We start from the raw sequence: 19676 nt of genomic DNA, 5'->3' as shown, positions 1-19676 counted from the left end.
TATTCCGTACCAAAATCCTCATTTAAAACGCCAAATGGGTACTGAAGTAAAAGGAATTTTCCTTTGAATTATATTCCTTTGCAACAGTTGAGGCATTTTTGTAAAGATAGTTACATTCTTTCATAACAGATTGCCTCTTGACTTAAAAGTTAAAACGGTTAAACCTAGAATACATTTTAACAAAGAAATTAGAGTGACATCCCAGCGGGATGATAATTTAATGATGGTATATAGTATATTTTAAAAAATATTATATTATTTAAAAATTAATTAAAATATATACAAACTTAAGTAATATTAAACTCGACGTGTTTTTTATTTAAAATATTTTATAATATAAGTTTTTTATATTGAAGTTGTATAGAGTTATATCTTCATTTGTTGTTTTTAGTTTTGTATTTGTTTTAATTAACGGATTTAGTTTTTTTATATCGTGTTTGTCTTTTTTATTTTTGGTTGTTGGAGTTGTTTCTTTCTTCTTTCTATTATATGTTCTTGTAGAGACATATTTTTTTCTGAATTATTGACTTGTATGTATTTTCTTATCTTTTTTTTATTTCATCTTTGTATATATGTTTTTCATCTGAAGATGTCTCTTAGATTTGTTTTTTTTTTAATTACTTGATTATTATGTCATCTAGGTGTGATGATATTAGTGTTGATGAAGTTGGTTTCTATAATCAATGAAGAATATAAATGAGCAATATAAATGATGTTGTGAATAAATAAAATTTTTGTTGTATTACCTATTTTATTTGTTGTAATAGGAGTTGAGTTTTGGTATTTTTTTGTTGGGACAAATGTTTTGGTAATAATGTATTGATGAGAGCATAGTTATAGTTAAAATAATTTACTTTGACTTCAAATATAAGTATGACGTATAAATTTTTCAATTAGGATGGTGCTTGAGTGTCATTGTTATCTTGGAGTGTAATTAGATTTTTAGATAGTTGTGTCCAATAATTTTTTTGCTTCTCTATCAAATAGCACAAAAGTTATTGTAGCACTTTGATCTAAAACCTTTAATTTTGAATCTATAATAATTATTGGAGTTAATAGTCAAAATCATCCCTAAAATATACCTCGATTTCCATTTTCGTCCTCGAAAAATAAAATTAATCGAATTCGTCCCCGAAATATGATCAACATGGTCACGTTCGTTCTTCCGTCATCTCCTTCGCTGAGATGGCAAACATTCGCTGATGTGTCCCTTTAACTGCCAACATGGCAGATGCCAAGTAGCACCCTCTTATTACTGACAAGACAAGTCTTTTAAAACAATTCAAATTAGTCCCTAAGTAGATGAACCCTAATCCCAAATTCTTGGAATTACCTAGCTACTTAGAAATGCAGAGCAATGCCGTCCCAACAACTGCACCCTAACCACCGTCTGCAACCGTTCCCCTGTCCGTGTTGCCTTAACCCTCAACCTCGAGTACCTCCGCAACTCCATTGCCGGCTCCATTGCTGCCGTCCACTTCATCCTCCAGCACTCCCTTGCCCTGAGAACATCTTCTTCCATTTCCTTGTCTCTGACTCCAATCTCAATTTCCTCGTTCAATCCACCTTTCCGCAGTTAATAGGACAATTTCCTATGTTCTGTTCCTGAGATGGGGTACAATTTTGTATTCACAGTAAGTATTTTAATGGCTGTTCTTTCATTATACACACAATGAGTTTTTTTACATGGTGGATAAAAATTTTAAAAGGAAAAGTAGAATTGAAATACTCTATATAGAAAGCAAGATACATTTCTAAGATGTATACATTAGATTGATGTGATTATATTCCTCTTCCAGGATGTCGATATCATGTGGTTCAGGGACCCATTTCCTCAGTTTCACCATGATGCAGATTTCCAGATAGCATGCGATCATTTTCATGGGTAGCTCATATGATTTAGAGAATAGACCCAATGACGGGTTTAACTTTGTAAAGTCCAATATTAGATCAATAGAGTTTTACAAATTTTGGTACTCTTTGCAAGAAGTCTATCCGGGATACCATGATCAGGATGTGCTCAATTTCATTAAGGTAGACCCTTTCATCATTGATATAGAACTGGAAATGAGGTTCTTGGATACAGTAAATTTTGGTGGCCTTTGTGAACCAAGCAAATATTTAAATTAAGTTTGTACAATGCATGCAAATTGTTGCTATGGCATGGATAATAAGCTTCACGATCTTAGAATTACTACTTTGATCCCAATATCGTTAGCAACCTGATCTCAACTTCCATCAAGTAACTGCTAAATTACGCCAGAAATTACCTCGCTGACCTCGAAACTTGCATCAACAGAGTCATCTATCTCGATTCTGATTTGGTTGTCGTGGACGACATATCCAAGCTTTGGAGCCCCAGCCTAAGCTCCAGGACCATCTGAACACTCGAGTACTGCCACGCCAACTTCAGCAAGTATTTCATGGCGGCGTTCTAGTCGGACCACCACTGTGGGGACATTTGAGGGGCGCAGGCCCTGCTACTTCAACACGGGATTGATGGTGATGGTGATGGATTTGGTGAGGTGGAGGATAAAAGGGTACACAAAGAGGATAGAGAGGTGGATGGAGGTTTAGAAGAGCGTACTGATCTACGAGCTCGGGTCCTTGCCGCCGTTCCTTCTGGTGTTCGCGGGACACGTGGGCCCATCGAGCACCGGTGGAACCAGCATGAATTGGGAGGTGATAATGCTAAGGAAAGCTGCTGGGACCTCAACGCTAGCCCGGTGAGCCTCCTGCATTTGGGATTAGGGTTCATCTATTTAGGATTAATTTGAATTATTTTAAAAGACTTATCTTGTCAGCAATAAAAGGGTGTTATTTGGCGTTTGCCACGCTGGCAATTAACGAGACACGTCATCAAATGTTTGCCATCTCAGCGAAGTAGATGACGGAAGGACGAACGTGACCCATGTTGGTTATCTTTCGGGGACGAATTCGATTAATTTTATCTTTCGGGGACAAAAATAGAAATCGGGGTATCTTTCAGGGACGATTTTGACTATTAACTCATAATTATTGAGTTAGTAATTTATAATTTGATGAAATTTTGTATGAATAGGTATAATTTGATGAAATTTTTTATAATTTGAATCTATAATATTTTTTTATGTTGTAGCACAAAAATTTTAATTTTTTGTATTTTTTATGGATTTTTCTTTGACATTTATTTATTCTTCTTTTCCTAATGTATACAGTTTTTCAATGACATCTATAATAATAAGAATAAAAATTTTTACAATATTTATTGTATGTGTATATATAATATATTGAATAAGCTATTTTTAATAAGAATAACTTAAATAGTATAAAGTAAAAATACATGTTAATAATATTTTGTTTTGTAGTACAAAAATGTTATTTTTTGTGGATTTTCTTTTGATATTTACTTATTTTTTTTTCTAGTACATACAGTTTTTCAATGACATTTATAATAATAAGATTAAAAATTTTTAAAATATGTATTTTGTGTGTGTATATATATTGAATAAGTTATTTTCAACAAAAATAATTTAAATAGCATAAAGTAAAAATATCTGTTAATATTTTTTTAACTCACTTTGTCAAACAATGTCTTAAGTAATACAAACTCAAAATAATACTAAAAAATAATTAAAATTGATTTTTTTATTTAAATAGCATATTTAAATAAGTATAATTATAAAAATTTTAAAATATAATTATATGTTTACAAAATAATGAAAAAAGTATAAATAGTAAAAGTAATAATAACGTTTTTTCTTGTAAATTTGTTTTAAAAATATAATAAATATTTTTATTTTATACCAAATCATCTAATAGAATCATTTTTAAATAAATAGATTTTTTTTATTTGTTGGTGTAAATATTTTTCTTAGACAAACCACAAATTGTGAAATAAAGTAATAGCGGTAAGAGTCTTATTTATGATATATAAGTATGTCACATAGTATGAAATTTGAAGTTAAAAGATCTGGAAGTAATAGCGCTAAGCTGTTTTTGAAGATCTGGAAGCTTGAAGTTCCCCAAAGGCTGCGTATTTTTTGCTGGCTTGTTGCAAATGAGGTGCTATTAACAAATGAGATTAGAGTCAAAAGAAATATGGCCCAGGATGGATCTTGTGTTATTTGTGGTGAGGCAACCGAATCGATGCTCCATGTGATCCGAGACTGCAGAGTCGCGAGACAAACATGGATGAGCATTGATGCCAGATTGAGATTTGGTAATTTTTTCAACACCCCCTCCTCCCTTGGTTGTTGGAGAATTTATCATCCCAATCACTCTTTAAAGGGGTTCACTGGCCCCTCCTTTTTGTATGCACAATGAATGCACTATGGCTTCGTCGAAATAAGGTGATCTTTGATAGCAATGAGGCCGTAGCAGAGAATATCATTCATTTTTTGGCCTTCCACTTAGCGAAGGACTACTCTTTGGCACAGCTCGAGCTTGCTCAGAGCAGGAAGAAGGTTTGTAATTTCATTGAAAGACAGATTAAATGGAAGCCACCAGATCACCCGTTTATTAAGCTCAACTCGGATGGCTCTGTGTTAGATGGAGGAAGAGCAGCTTGTGGTGGGATCCTAAGAGACTCTGATGGAAGATTTATGGCTTGCTTTAGTGCGAATTTGGACGGCGGAACAGTGACGACAGCGGAGCTTTGGGGAATTTTACTAGGCTTGGAGCTAACTTTGAATATTGGTTGCTCCCATCTGATTATTGAAGCGGACTCCCTTGTTGCAGTGAAGCTTTGCCGCCAAGAGGAAATTGACTTACATCCTACTAGATCTTTAGTATTGGCTATCAGAAACAGATGCAGCAGACTTACTAGCTGGAATATTCATCACCAGTTTCGGGAAGCAAATACTTGTGCTGATAGGTTGGCTCACTTTGGTCATAGTCTCCCATCTGGCTATCATATTTTTTTCAATCTGCCTTCTTGTATTTCCTTAGCTTTTCATGCTAATTCTATAGGTATGGCTCTCCCTAGAGTAGTTTCTATTTAGTTTTCTTTTTTTGGGTGTTTCTGCCCCGATGATCATAAAAAAAATAGTATGAAATTTGAATAGTTTATAACTTAGAATTTGTTGTGATAATATTATTATAACATTTTTAATGTAGATGTTTATTGTATTTAATTAATTAATTGTCGGAGTTATGGTTTTATTTTTTATTTTCTAAAATTTGATTGATTGATTTCTAAATTTTGTCAAGTAAATGTGTTGATGTGACATCATTAGAAAAATAAAAATAACTTAAATATACTGTACAAAAACTTTAATATAATAAAAATAAATAAATTATTTGTACTTTAAATCTTGCTTGTATGGCAACCCTTTTTTAAAAGGGTATTTGCTATCATGAAATTGTATTTTACTAATTTTGTACTGTATATTAAGTATGACCATAAACCAATTCAGTCATTATTTTTGCTATTAACATAACTTTTAAGGATCATATTTCATTCAAGGCAATTGTTAACACAAAGATTGTAACATGGACTTAACAATTGACATCAATAGAAATTTTGCTTCCCTAGCCTTGTAGGGCATCCTCCTCTTGCTCTGTTTCTCTTTATCATCATATTCTTCTCCCCTTTCACAAAAGGTTGATACTTCAGACCCAACTGCTCCATGTTTTTATAAAGCTATCGTTATATAGTCTTTAGCACTTCCCACTTGCAAGTCCAAAATAGGAGATTGAGAAAAGTCAAACTTACTGCAAAATAAATTACTTACCAAACAGTTTCCTTTTGAAAGAGTATTTTAGCGGATTCTGCTTATATAATTAGTGTTTGGATTTTTTAAAAGTATAAGTTCTTTATTATTATTATTATTATTATTATTATTATTATTATTATTATTATCTAGAACATCCACTATCTATAGTAATAATTAAATCTACTCGCATCTTATAAGTGGATATTTATCTGAAGTAACAGATTTAGTTCACAAAATTCAGGAATTTTTATCCCAATCTTGATTTGTCACGTTGAGTGGGTGTCCTAAGAAGTAAATAGGGCTGCGGATGACTAGATATGGTACCAAGACTCTAATCATGTTATTTGTTCTGAGCCCTGTGTTAATCTCTAACAAATCATCCGCTCGGATATAAGATAGTGTTTGTTTTATTTTTTTGCATATTTAGACAAAAAAAAAATTCACTTGCACTAAAGATTTCTCAAATGGGCATGGGTGTTGGCCATGGTTCTGAAAACCGAACTAGACCGACCAGTTCAACTAGAATAATTGAAAACCAATTATTTAACTGGTTCGAATAATGTCAAAAACTGTCTAACAAAAAATCAATAAAAAAATCGATTAAATTGACGGTTAACCAATAAATCAAAAAAATCGTCTAATTTTTTAACGATTTTTGGTTTGAAAGTTGAGATGGTAAACGGTTTTTTAACTGCTGGCTAAACTAGTAGAAACCCTCCTCACAAATTGTTAGGATTTGAACCCCCAAACTAAATAATTGAAGGAATCCAACTACATGACAAATTGGATTAGGCCACTTGTTTACCTAAAATTATTAAGAATTTCCACTAATTGCTGACTATGTTGGGCCGGCCTCTTTTTTATTGATAAGTATTAATTTGTGATGTTGCAAGATTTATTTTTCATTATTCATAGCAAGTAGTAGTAATTAATTTCCATATTTGTATTTTTGTTTTTATTTTGTTTTGATTGGCTCTAATTTTACCATTTTGGTCATTGTCATCAAAGTCAAAGAACCAAGTTTAACGTGTGACAATGTTCGTTGGTGGGGCCCACAACAATAACAACAAAAATATAGAATCCAAATTAAAACCCACCTAACTCAGCAACTTCATTCCCATTTCCTCAAATTTTCCATTTTCTTTTCTCTAACTACAAATACTTGGTTCCAAGTTTCATATCCTTCATTGAAGATCAAGATTTTATAAATGGAGGGTCTTGTACCTTTGGTGTTAAGAGCATTAAAGAAGAACAGAAATAGACGCCAATATGAGTGTCTTGATTCTTCATCTCTAAGCTATAACATCACCATGGCTGAGATCTACCATCATCATCATCATGCACAAAGTGATGTAGATCATCATCATCATCGGAGACATAAATCTGTTGAAGATTTTGGAAACGGGGTTGTTGGTTCTTCTTCAATATCATCACCCCCTCCAATTTCAAAGCAACAACAACTAATGAGGTTTAGAAGTCAGAGAATGTTCTCTTGTATCACTGGTTCCTAATCATAATTATATTCAGGTAGGTTCGAATCTCGCCTTATACAAGTAGCAATTCACTGATCACGGCAAACTCTTAAATGTAACTTCGATTTGCGACAGATTAATCTTCGTGCTATCGGATTGAAAGATATCATAAAAGATAAAAAAAATATCATATTAGTGAATAGATATAATAATAATGATCCTCTAATTAAGTTAATTAGTGGATGGATCATTATTATCCAAGTTCCAAGTAATTTTGCTGTGATTCTTAATTAGAAATTAGTACTTTACTTCCATATACATAAAAACCAATTATTGAAAGGGCTGTGTATTGTTAATTAATGTTTTGGGTTAATTCTTATTTTGAATCAATGCATATATGGTTTCTAAGGCGATTTAATTTGGTTTCTAGTAATTGAGTTTTGGTATTAATTTGATGAAGGTTTTGGTTTTGTGGTTCTTCATTTGTTTGTATGTGAAATATTTGACTTTTTTTCTCCCTTATTTTTGGCTCTGATATAAGCTACTTATTAGCTTGCTGGCATTCACTAGTTTGAAAAATAATTAATCAATTATACTTCAAAATTTTGAAGTTTAGATTGTCTTTTTAAGCAAAGAATCTAACTAATAACACTGAATATAGATCTATGATTATGCTCCACCGACAACCAGTAATTCAGTATTATAGTTGTGAGATATATTATTTTTTTATTTTAATAAAAAAGAGCTCAACATAAGGTAAGGAATAATAACATGAGACCAATATAAATATTAAATAATGAAGAATAATTCTACGATGAAAATATTATAATTCATTTATCTCTGTCAATATATTTTAAAATATATTCTTATTTTTACTCGACTAAATATTATAAATTACGGATAAATGATCAAATTAGTCCTTAAAAAATTAGATTAAATTAACCCTAATTTGAGGAATTTTAATGCCTCAAGTTTTCTTCTCAATTAAGTTTTGATTTGATTTAATTTCATAAACTTATCATATTAATAGTCAATTGAGACTCGTAGGTGTGTATTGGGTGTCACTTAACGTGTCACACTAGAAAAATTTGATACCATAAAAAAAATAACGAAAAGACTAACATAACTAATTTAAAATATTTAAAGGATAAATTAAAATTTTTTGGAGACTAATTTAAAAAATAATTTTTTTTAAAGACCAATTTAACCATTTATTTTATAAATTACAAAAATATATTTATATATATCAATCACTTCTTTTAATCTTCCCTTCTCATATAGATTGTCAGCTAATTCTCAAAATGTTCTTTCATTACAACAAGGTACATCCATGTTAGTCTAAATTGTTGGGATCATGCACACCACTCCTATCAATTAAATACACAAACAACAAACAAATATATAGCGATGTCAACATTCTTCTTACAAAGAATACAAATATTATTACTAATTTCAAGAATATTCATCCTAGTGTCTTTCAGAAGCGTCTCAATCCATAACACATTCACTAAAGAGATAATTAAAAATATATTTTTTTTATCAAATTGTCTCACCACCTTATTTTCGCTTTCTTGCTCACCAAACTGATAGACTGTAACAGTCCATGAAACTGACTAAATAAATTCATTTCCCACACAGATGTAGTTCCTCGTCCATTAAAAATTACATACCTAACGTAACTTATTCCAAAATTCACAATCCCTTACCACAATTTTTGTGGGTTGACATCATAATTGAAGAGTGATATTGTGACTTCTGAATTTAATAATGTTACTCATTTCTAATGTGATTTGTCCAAATTATCTTTCACCAACATTATTATTATTATTATTATTATTATTATTATTATTATTATTATTATTATTTGGCGATGAGAAATACTGATAGGCATTGAGGACAATTTAAAAATAATATATATATATATAGTCATTTTATTATAACTATGTTAGAATGACTACAGTGATTATGATATTTTAAAAAGTATTGTTAAAATTAAAGTAATATTTTTTTTATTATTAAATAATATTTTTTTAAAAGTGTTACTTAAAAAAATATTACCAAAATATAAAAAAATATGGTTTTAATTTTTTTTTTTGTTTCCCACGGTATCCCCCAACCCGGCAGGTCAAGGACTAATCCGTCGCGGTACTGAGCTCCATTTAAGGGTTTGCCGCTGGCCAATGGGTTGCTGCATGCACAAGGCGAGATTCGAACCCCCGACACTTGCTTAAGCGGACTAGTGAGCTAACCACTAGACCAACCCAACTTGGTTATGGTTTTAATTTTAATATTACCAAAAGTGTCATATTATTCTCAAATAAGAAATGAGATCCTTTTTTTTTTTTTGGGTCAGAATACTATTCATACATTTTCGGGTTCTTAAATTAGAACACATTTTAAGAGACAACCAATTTGCCATAGCCCATATGATCCAGGCCTCAGCTGCAAGAAAATCTATTAATAAATTATCACATATAGTTTTTGTCTTTTTGGCTGGAAATTATCAAATAGTTTTTGTGAGAAGAACACTCCCCTCAATCTCATGGCTTAATTTGACAGACCCAACATATACATCACATTGCTTGTTTCACGCCATATAAAATAAAACCCATTACCAATCGTTTAGCCCGTATACATTACTTATTGGAATTTGACACATTACTTCCTGACTCCAACAAAAACAAGTTTATATGACCCAAAGCAAAAACATTTTCTTTGTTTTTACAATGTGACTAATTGACTATCCTTTTATTGGGAAGAGGGGGTTACTATTTCTTTATATAAAAAATTTAAAATAACCAACTTGGGTTAGTCGAGTGGTTACTCATCCGCTTAAACAAATGTCGGAGTTACTATTTCTTTATATAAAAAATTTAAAATAACCAACTTTGGTTAGTCGAGTGGTCAGCTCACTCATCCGCTTAAACAAGTGTCGGGAGTTCGAATCCTACCTTGTGCATTTAGTAACCTATTGGACAGCGCCAGACCCTTAACCACATACATTACTCCTTGAATTGTTTGAATAACTTGTAACATTAGAATGATGAGAAGCAAAATTTAAAACAACATGGAATAGAAAGTAGAAACAACAAAAAAGGAGGGGGAAAATGATATATAAAAATTTTATAGGAGCTGAAATTAAACTAATAATACATTTAGGTGGAACATAAATAATTTTTAAAAGATCTTAAGATCTTTCAAGAGAGAAACCACACAAGAAGAGTTAGCAAACAATAACCTTCTTGGTTGTTTTTCCATTCTTAATCTTAATTATATACCTATAATAATAATTGCTACTTGAACTACCTCAAATTATAATCAACAAATTAAATGTACATCAATATATCCTTATATATATATATATATATATATATATAGTGTCATATTCAAGGTTGATAGAGGACCATCTTATCTCTGCCAAAATTTCTGCCCTTTGTCTTCAATAATTTCTCAGTATATTAGAAATTCTCCTTATGGAAATCATATTTGGTTGTTGTGTTGTGTGAAAAATCTGAAGCTAGCTGACGAAGCTCCTTTGTTAGTGCTGGTGGACCACAATAGAAAACCCCTACATACATTATTGCAAACACGAAACATTATGCTTTTTGTTATGATGCAGACATATATATTAATTGATGATAAGCATTATTACTCCAACTTTTTGGAAGACAATGATTCATAAACATAAATGTTCTTTAATTAAATGGGCCTCTATGCGATCTTCTAAAAGATACATGGATTATTGCCATCTGTTGAAAAAAGGCATTGTTTTATTGCTTTTATGTTTATGTTAAAAGAAAGAAGGAAAAAAGTTTGGTTGTTAGAATCATATAATATGTGTTTATTGCTAATGTCATCTAATGATCATGCTTATCTCATCTAGAGATCATCTCTATATCTATCAAAAATCTTTTAGACATATTCTTCTTTCTATGCAACTTTATTTAGGAAAGGGTAAATAATTATTTTATCACTCAACAAAATTTTGTTTTGATAAAATGGATTTTAATTTTTATTTTTGATAAAATAAACTTTAAAATATTAGTTCTGTTTGATAAAATAGTCTAAACGTCTAAAATGATGGATTAATAATTAGTCTATTTTGTCAAGCAGGGCTGATATTTAAAAATTTATTTTGTCAAAAACAAAAATCGAAGTCTATTTTGTCTTAAAATTTGTTGAGTGTCAAAATTGTTATTTACTCTTTAGAAAATAAGGAGAAAAATTTTGATTTGTTTAATTTTTTTGATTTTATTTTTCTTTTAACTTTAATTTTTTTTCCCTTTAAAATTTTGGAAAAAGCAAAGAATAAAGAAATATAGATATAAAAACTTCATAAGAAAACTCACCAATGCGAGCATGTGGATGATTTAGTGCAATACGCTTGTAAACACTTCGCCAATTAGGTTTGGCAAAGTGAGACTTAATCCTTGTCCCAGAAACAATGTCAACACCATTCTTAGCATGGTTTAAGGATTGAAGCATTTCAATTAGGGCTGAACGAGCATCACCTTCTTCATAAACACTAGTGCAATAGTTATGTAACTCAATCACTCCTCTACGATCAGCATCAGCAACCTCATTCATTACACCTTTGAACCAATCAAATGAACCTTGTTCCCTTGTCACCCAATAGAAGTAGGCCCTCCTAGTCTTGAAATTTACCAAATTACCCCTCCTTTTTGGTGATTTGTTATCACTTGATGCTACTCCTCCTTCTTCCATGGTGGACCCTAATTCATCCTCTTCCATGGCCTTATAATTGTTCACTATGTCCTTCAATATGCTGATCATAGGGGTGGCCCCAATTCCCAACCCTACCAATAGAACCACTTCATATTGTTTGTAGTCTTGTGCTGGGGCTCCATATGGACCATCAATTAGGACCTTAGGGAAGGTACTGCACCATGATGTGACCAAGTTAATCATCAATAATCTTGATTGTCTTTAGGCAATAGAATTTGATTTTGACAAAGTATCAATTATATATTCTTAACAAAAAAATATCCACATATATATTGATTTCATGTGTTGAAAGTGTTAAATAGTTGAGAAAAGTGACAAATAAATTTATATTTCGAACAAATTAATCACTAAAAAAAAGAAGTACTAATAAAATCTTTTAAAATAATAAACGTAAACAAGTTAATTTAAATTAAGTTCTTTTATTCTAATTATATTTATAGGGACTAATTTAAAAATAGTGTGTCCACATTTACTACCTTAAAAAATTTTATTAATATTTTTTTCTTTAAAAACTAATCTATTTAAAGTATAAATTTTTCGGGATTATTTGTCGCTTTACTCTAAATAATTTTATATTACTAGTAGATAAAATTTTAGTACAATGGCAAATCATAACGAGTAATTATGTAATGGATAACTATTTATATTGATTGAATATTTTATTATAAAGTAGGGTAATTTTTTTTTTTTTTGGCAAAAGTAGTATTAATATGTCGGCAGCAATATCAAATATAGGTTATAAGAAAAGAATTTAAATCTTTCGAATTTTAAATTTTTACTTTAGAAGATAAAGTGTAATTTCTTATGTTTAAATAATTTTTTTTATATTTTTTTTGTCTTATTTATAAAATAAACAATGAGATGTTACACTTTGTCCTCTAAAGTGAAATCCAAAATTTAAAAAATCTAAATCCATAAAAAATGTCAATCTACTCAACTCAACTATTTCATTTCATCACAACTCACAATCTATAATTAGTTACGTATTGATTGATTCAACTATTTCATGAATACAGTAATTTGATTGGTTTGACTACCTATCACACACAGGCAAGAATTTTCAACTGGAGTCCTTATCAACCTTCCAAGATCCGAATAACAACTAATCACATGTTTTCATTAACAATCATTATTAATATTTATTAGATTTGGTCACTTTGATTATTAAGAATTTAAGGGAATCTCCGCAACAAGTGCTATTTATTTACAACCAAACCAGAAAGGCCAAATATATAATAAGTTCTATTTATGTTGTTTGGTCAACAAACATTAATAAGATCATTTATACTTCTATAGTTTCTTTAAATTTCATAAACCATACCAAGTAGTTTTGGTACGCCATAAACTGCATGCTTGATTATACTTATTTTTTTTTTATATATATAGAGGCTTGGTTATACTTATGTATGTTGTGGTAATGTTTGTCTGACATTAGTGATTTATGATTTTGGTCTCTCTAATATTTTTTGGGTTTCGATACAATTTTTTTTATAAGTAAATGAAACAAGTCCTTGTCTGTACTTCACAAAATTTCACATATATTTGTGATTCAAGTATATATATGTATATCAAAAATGTTATGTCACCGTGTATTTGTGTATAAATATATGTATTGTTTAACTTATTTTTAATATATTTTGTATCTCAACTGTATTTTATACGAATGACTAATTTTTTGTGTACATCATGATTGTGTATATATATATATATATCCCAAATAATTTGTACATGGAATGATAGTAGAAACCAAATTTACTTATTTTCCAAATTTTTAGACCAAAATATAATTAGAAAATATAAGATTAAAAATTTTAGATTGCTAATTTTACAAGAATTTAAAACTTATATAAACCCTTTTTTCCCTTAAATCGTTTTAAAGTCCACTTTTGAGACTGCAAAATTTTATTTTATTTTTTCATTATGGAACTGGCATTTGTTCTTCTAATTTTCCCAATTAAAAAGGTGGCTGACCTTGGACAGCAATCTCCTGGCATGCACTCAGCCCTTAGAAGTCCACTCTTGCCATTGTTGGGTGGCTGGCACACCTGAAAGGACCCAAAGAATTAATCTATTCATTGTTTAATTACAAGAAACCCAGTTCATTTATTTTTTATTTAAAAAGGATACACTAACATTAAATTATGTATGAGGGAGACAAAAAGAGACCACATATGTACACAAGACAATGATAGCACGCGGATTTGAAAATAATAATGATAATTAAATAATAATACTAAAATAAAATTGATGTGATATTGCAATTCTAGAAGCAAATGTAATAATTTATATACTAGTGATATTCTGTTGTTACTATTTTAATGAAACTCTTATGCAAAATAGTATTACCAACAAAAGTTAACTTGAAGGGTAATTCACCTCTGAAAATTTTGTTCTGAGACTTCTGGTCCAATCCCCTAATGTTCTAATGTGAACACTAAGATAGTTATCTTCAGGGGCTGATGTTATAGAAAATGGATGCCTGTAAAAGCATAAACAAATTAACATAATAAGAATTTAGATATTAATACTACTAAAAGTTATATGAAAGAAACTAAGAAGCAAAATTTCTATATAAAAAAAAAAGTTACTTAGGTTTCTCCAAACTATTCATCATACCATTCAAATGGTGATACAGCAGCACAATTAACAAACATGTATTGTCCACTCTTATATCTAAATCCCTGAGGCTTTGACATATGAAGAGCCAACACATTCCCAGGGTATACAGCCACCTTCAAATTAGTCATCAGTGAAAATGTGGTAAGAATTACTATTTTATGTGCTAATATTAGCAAATGTGTTTCTTTCATATAATGAGTAAATGAATTCTATTTGTTTGATTTGATACTCACCTTTAATATTTTTACAGGTTTGATACTAGATCTTAGTGCTCTAGTTAGTCTTTCCAATGAATAAATGGTCATGGGAATTGCCAAGTACATCCAAGTCTACAAAACATATTCATACAACATCAAATTTTGCAGGGTAAAAAAGATAAATAAACAATAACAAATAAAAAAATAAACTATCATTTCTAATAACCAACAAAGATGTAAACTAAAATTGGACAATTCATTAAGTAATTTTGTCAAACTAACTCAATCTTTATTAAATATTGAATTAGTTTAGCTTGTTATAGTTAAAATTGTCGGCATTTGAATCCTTTATGATTAAAAATGATAATTTATTCTAAAAAGGAAAAGGGTAAATTGCGATGGCTTCTCTCTAGTCTTGACATTAGACAATAATACACACAATACTTCTCTGTTTTGATATTTCCAATAGTATATTTTAAATTTTTAATGAATTTCTAGTGCAATTTAAAGTTATATAATACTTAATATTTCTATAGATTGTAAGCTGTGAGCCTGTGATATTAATTTCTTTTATAAACACAACACTAACAAAGTCAATGCAAACATTAAAAAAATAAAGTGTTGTATATAATTTAACTTTAACCTCAGGAAAGTGTCAGTGCAATTTATACAAAGGAAAAGGGATCGAAGTTACTAACCGTTTTCTCGTACCACTCTTTGGTCAAGAAAAGTTTGATTCCATGAACAATCAACGAGGCATAGACAATGACAAAGAGATGATGTGAGTACCAAAATGCATTGAAGCCAGTTAGACTGTTGAGTGGTTTAGGAAGCTTAACCCTGTTTCTCCTGAACCAAGGTGTGGCCAATGTGAATGCTATTGCCATTAGAACAACCATTATAATCCCTGTGACTCCTTCCCATGTTTTCACAAAATGCCAATAACTTTTTGGTTGAGGTCCAAAATACTGTACCATTGGCTTGTACTTTTGAGGGCTTGCACGAAGGAGGCGAGGGAAGTCGCAAGAAAGATGAAAAATTGCATGTATTCCAACACCAATTGCTACTGCCACAGCTATCACCTGCAAGAACAACAACATATATACCCTCACTTTATTTGTACTACTAACTTTATTAAAATGGTGACACATTTATTCAGCAAGGGAATCTTGAGAAACAAATATGTTCCTTGAGAAGCAAATTTGCCACTTCTAAATCATGAAACACTCCCAATATTCTTCATACCCTTTTGACAATTTGACTTGTGAAAACACACAAGTCCCAACAAAGATTTGGGGCAAGTGAAAAATAGTACCTTGTGGAAGTTAAGGTTGTCATCAAAAGGAACCATGATGCCAAGCTTGGTCTTATTCCTCAGCCAAGTAATAGTGTTCCGGCAAACTGGTAACAAGATAATAGCCATGTTCAATTTAAGTGTCTCAGCTGCACCTTTGGCCATGCATACACAATACCCCATAACATGATATACATCTTTTCTCCTTCTATAGTGTATGAATTTGTAGGCAAATAAACCTAACATCACACAAATCCACAGTGCCATAACCCAAGTTCTTTGCCAGTTGTCCTGTATGAAGTACTTGGTATTTGTATAGCACCTCCTAATAGCACTGTCTTCATATGTAGGCTTCAGTTTCAAGCTTAGCATTTGGCTTAGGTACTTGCTATCACCTCTTGTAGAATGACTTGGCCCATGCAATAAGAGCATCTCTAGGCTATCCAGCTGATGAAGTAATCACCAATTGGCCAAATAAATGAGATTAACATGAGTAATATGGGGTTTTTGTTTTTCTTTTCAAATAAATTTCTAGTCACTTCTAGAGTTAGCTACTTATGATTTTGGTCTTTGTAAAATTTTTCTTATGGATTTGATCTAATTTCCTAAATACAAGTGAAATCAGTCCCTCTCATCATCTTACATATAAATCAACTTCATACTTATGATTTGAAATATAAGTACTTATCTGTATGTAAAACTGTAATAGTGACGAATTTTACTTAATTTTGATAAGTTTTATACCAAAACGATATGAAATAGGATGATGTAAATACCATGATAAATCCTGTCTCTTCAGGGTCTAGTTCTTCCATGATCAAAGCTGCATATTCTTCAGCCTGCTGCTGTATGTTTGAGAGTTTGTTTGTTGTGGCACTAAGGCCGATGATCTGAAAACAGAATTGATCATTTGTGATCACGGAAACTCCTATTCTCATGGGAACCAAATGCAAAGCTAGGAAAGGAAAAAAGGTTGCTGATAAAAACTACTTCACTATCCTCATTCTAATTTTTCTGTTGATGAATTTAAAAAGAAAATTCATATAAACCTCTTTAATTTCTTCCTCGGTGATTCTTCCATCTGCATCTTTATCAACCCTGCATTATTCCAAATCAAGGTTAACATACTTAATGGTGGGAATTAAAGAAAATACCAACCAATTTATTTTCCTACTTCTAAAATTAAGTAAAGAGGTAATGAATTAGTTACATGTCAAAGAAGGTTCTGAGCCTGGAATCAAAACTCTGGTCAGAAATCTGGTCCCAAAAGTCCTTCAATTGAGCCTTGTTAATTGAATCCCCATGAATATCTCTCCTCCTAGCCAAAGAATCAAAAAGCACACCAGCAAATGCCTCCGATTCCTTGCTCATCCCTACATACAAACAATTCAACAAATCCAAACCATAGTTATCCAAACACATCCTAAAAGAAAACTACTCAGAACAAGTTCTTATTTCACTCACTCACACACACAAACAATTTCACAAACACTTGGAAAGCAACAACAAAAAAATAGTGCAGATTTGTTATGAACTCTTCAATTTCAATTATTACCTATGCATTTTCCAAAGAGAGACCGATGAAGCCATCCATCAGTTGAAGCAGTAAGAACATCAAACTGCTTCTCAACTTCATGCCACCCTGCACCACCACCACCGCCACCGCCACCACCACCACCACCGCCACCCTTAGCGATGAACTTAAGTCCCTTGAGAGCACTCGAAGCCGCGGACTTAGTCCTATCGTAGTGTCCTCTTCTTGCAGCAGCAGCAGCAGCAGCATCAGAAGAAGAAGAAGGTGCTGTTTGTTTCGAAGAAATCGAAGCGAGTCGTTTGAGTTCTTGAGAAACCTGCTTCATTTTAATGGAAGCGGTTCTAACAACAGTAGCACCAAAGGATCTCTTCTTCTCCATTCCTTTACCGAGAAGAACAAGCTTCTCGTCTTCGTTAAGGTCGTTACCTGAAACGTCTTTGACGCTGTGAAGCGCAACGGAACCGCCATGAATGTCCATTGTGACTTCAACGTAGTCTTGTCCTCCTCCATCATCATGATCCACTTGTTGCTTACAAGAAGAAGAAGAAGAAGTTGAAGTGATGACGTCATCATTTCCATGAACAAGAAGAGCTTCATTATTATTATTATTATTCAACTTGGAACTTCTTCTTGCCAGTCTTTTGCTTAGAGGGCCAGAATGAGGAACTCTATCACCGGCGACGAGTTCGATGTCGGAATTATCACGACGGTGGTGGTGACGGTTATAAAAATCTTCATCAGATTTTTCCATGTTATTAGTGACGGATATTCTGATGCAAAAGTTGTTGACTCAAGTCACAACTGCGTGAAGAAGAAGAAGGAGATATCTTTAGCTTGTTAATTTATGTATGGAGAAAGATTTAAAGAAAGAAAGAAAGACATTGTTAGAGAGATACGATTATTTTATTCAAGTTTATCGAGTTATCGTGATTGTTGGAGAATGGAGATTATTGTCTTTTCCATTTTGAGATGTAATGGAGTTGGAGTGGGTGCTGTGCTTCACTGCTGCTTTCTACGCGTAGTTTGCAACATAATAATATTTTTTTCTGATTTGTGACGTGGCGACGTTCCAAATGTCAATTTTGGTGCAAAGGATTTTAGATGGCAGGACACTGACATCTAATTTTTTATTGAAAAAGTATAGCGGCAGCAATTTTATTAAATTTTGACCGGTATATAATCAGTAAAGAAAAATAAGTTATTGGATAAAATTTCACACCAATCTTACACCATTAAAACTATCATTGATGATTATTTGATAATTACAAATCACAAAAATTACTATCTCTAGCATTTCTCTTTTTTATTTAGTGTAATTAAATATTTTTTTAATATAAAAATTCACGTATAATTATTTTTATGTAAAATTGATATTTAAAAATTATTAAATAATTACAAAATTTGACTAAATTATAATTTAACTTTTTTTAACTATTAAATTTATATAAAAATAATTACATATAAATTTTTATTATTTTTAAAATATTGTCTTTTATTTTATTTTTAGATTAAAAAAAAATAAAAAATAAATAATTTTTTAAATAACTTATAAGTAAAAGTGGATTTTATATGGCAGGACACTTGGAGACAGCTATTTTTTATTGGAATGAGACTCGATTGTAACCTTTTTTTAAAAAAAAAAAAAAAAAAAAGGAAGACTCGATTTGCTTATGGAAAGATTATTCTATTTGAGTTATAATTTATTGGTTAGATTGTAATTTTTTAAATGAGTATGAAAAGACTACGTTGTTATATCTCGTTGGCTTATATTTTTTAATTTAAATGATAATAAAAGAATAAAAATAATATTTATATACTAAAATTAGTTATTATATATAAATATATATTATTTAATTTATTTTTATTATATATTTTATATTTTAATATATATTTTATACTAATAATTGAGTTTAATATATACTTAACATAGTTAATAAAAAAATTATGATCTTCTTAATTATATCTTACTTTCATGTATAATCGGTATGAGCGAATAAAAAAAATATATTACCTAACAAAATTGAGGAAAAAATTAAAAAAGTAATAAAAACAAATTAGTTTCATTGTATGTTTTTATTATTTTTAATAGCTTTTTGATATTTTTACTTTTTAAATAAT

At 30.7% G+C, this 19676-nt stretch overlaps 1 protein-coding gene and 1 long non-coding RNA gene across 2 annotated transcripts; both read right to left on the bottom strand.

Moving 5' to 3' along the window:
• Positions 1 to 1205: 1205 nt before the first annotated feature.
• LOC140181200 (uncharacterized) lies at positions 1206 to 2756 on the bottom strand. Its single transcript, XR_011876111.1, has 2 exons — positions 1768 to 2756; positions 1206 to 1605 (listed from the first exon to the last, which is right to left on the bottom strand). It is a non-coding gene; the product is annotated as an uncharacterized lncRNA (long non-coding RNA).
• Positions 2757 to 10265: 7509 nt separating this feature from the next.
• Positions 10266 to 18562, bottom strand: LOC112770819 (respiratory burst oxidase homolog protein C). Its single transcript, XM_025815229.3, has 12 exons — positions 17580 to 18562; positions 17235 to 17397; positions 17074 to 17122; positions 16801 to 16914; positions 16046 to 16471; positions 15429 to 15812; positions 14767 to 14862; positions 14531 to 14646; positions 14291 to 14393; positions 13886 to 13959; positions 11518 to 12068; positions 10266 to 10736 (listed from the first exon to the last, which is right to left on the bottom strand). Exons 1-12 carry the CDS (start codon positions 18307 to 18309, stop codon positions 10627 to 10629), a joined length of 2916 nt encoding a protein of 971 aa, XP_025671014.1. The 5' UTR covers positions 18310 to 18562; the 3' UTR covers positions 10266 to 10626.
• Positions 18563 to 19676: the final 1114 nt, after the last annotated feature.

Source organism: Arachis hypogaea, chromosome 18 (genome assembly GCF_003086295.3).
Source record: "Arachis hypogaea cultivar Tifrunner chromosome 18, arahy.Tifrunner.gnm2.J5K5, whole genome shotgun sequence".
NCBI classification, from domain to species: domain Eukaryota; kingdom Viridiplantae; phylum Streptophyta; class Magnoliopsida; order Fabales; family Fabaceae; genus Arachis; species Arachis hypogaea.
Note: the sequence above shows the minus strand (reverse complement) of the source record. Positions and strands in the feature narration are given on the sequence as shown.

What these genes read in the sequence shown, in the direction of transcription:
- LOC112770819 (XM_025815229.3), bottom strand. Translation starts at nt 18,309, where the DNA reads ATGGAAAAATCTGATGAAGATTTTTATAACCGTCACCACCACCGTCGT. An exon ending in TCTCTTTGGAAAATGCATAG is followed by an intron (nt 17,398 to 17,579) that starts GTAATAATTGAA and finishes GTTTGTATGTAG; the next exon opens with GGATGAGCAAGGAATCGGAG. An exon ending in CCGAGGAAGAAATTAAAGAG is followed by an intron (nt 16,915 to 17,073) that starts GTTTATATGAAT and finishes TTCTGTTTTCAG; the next exon opens with ATCATCGGCCTTAGTGCCAC.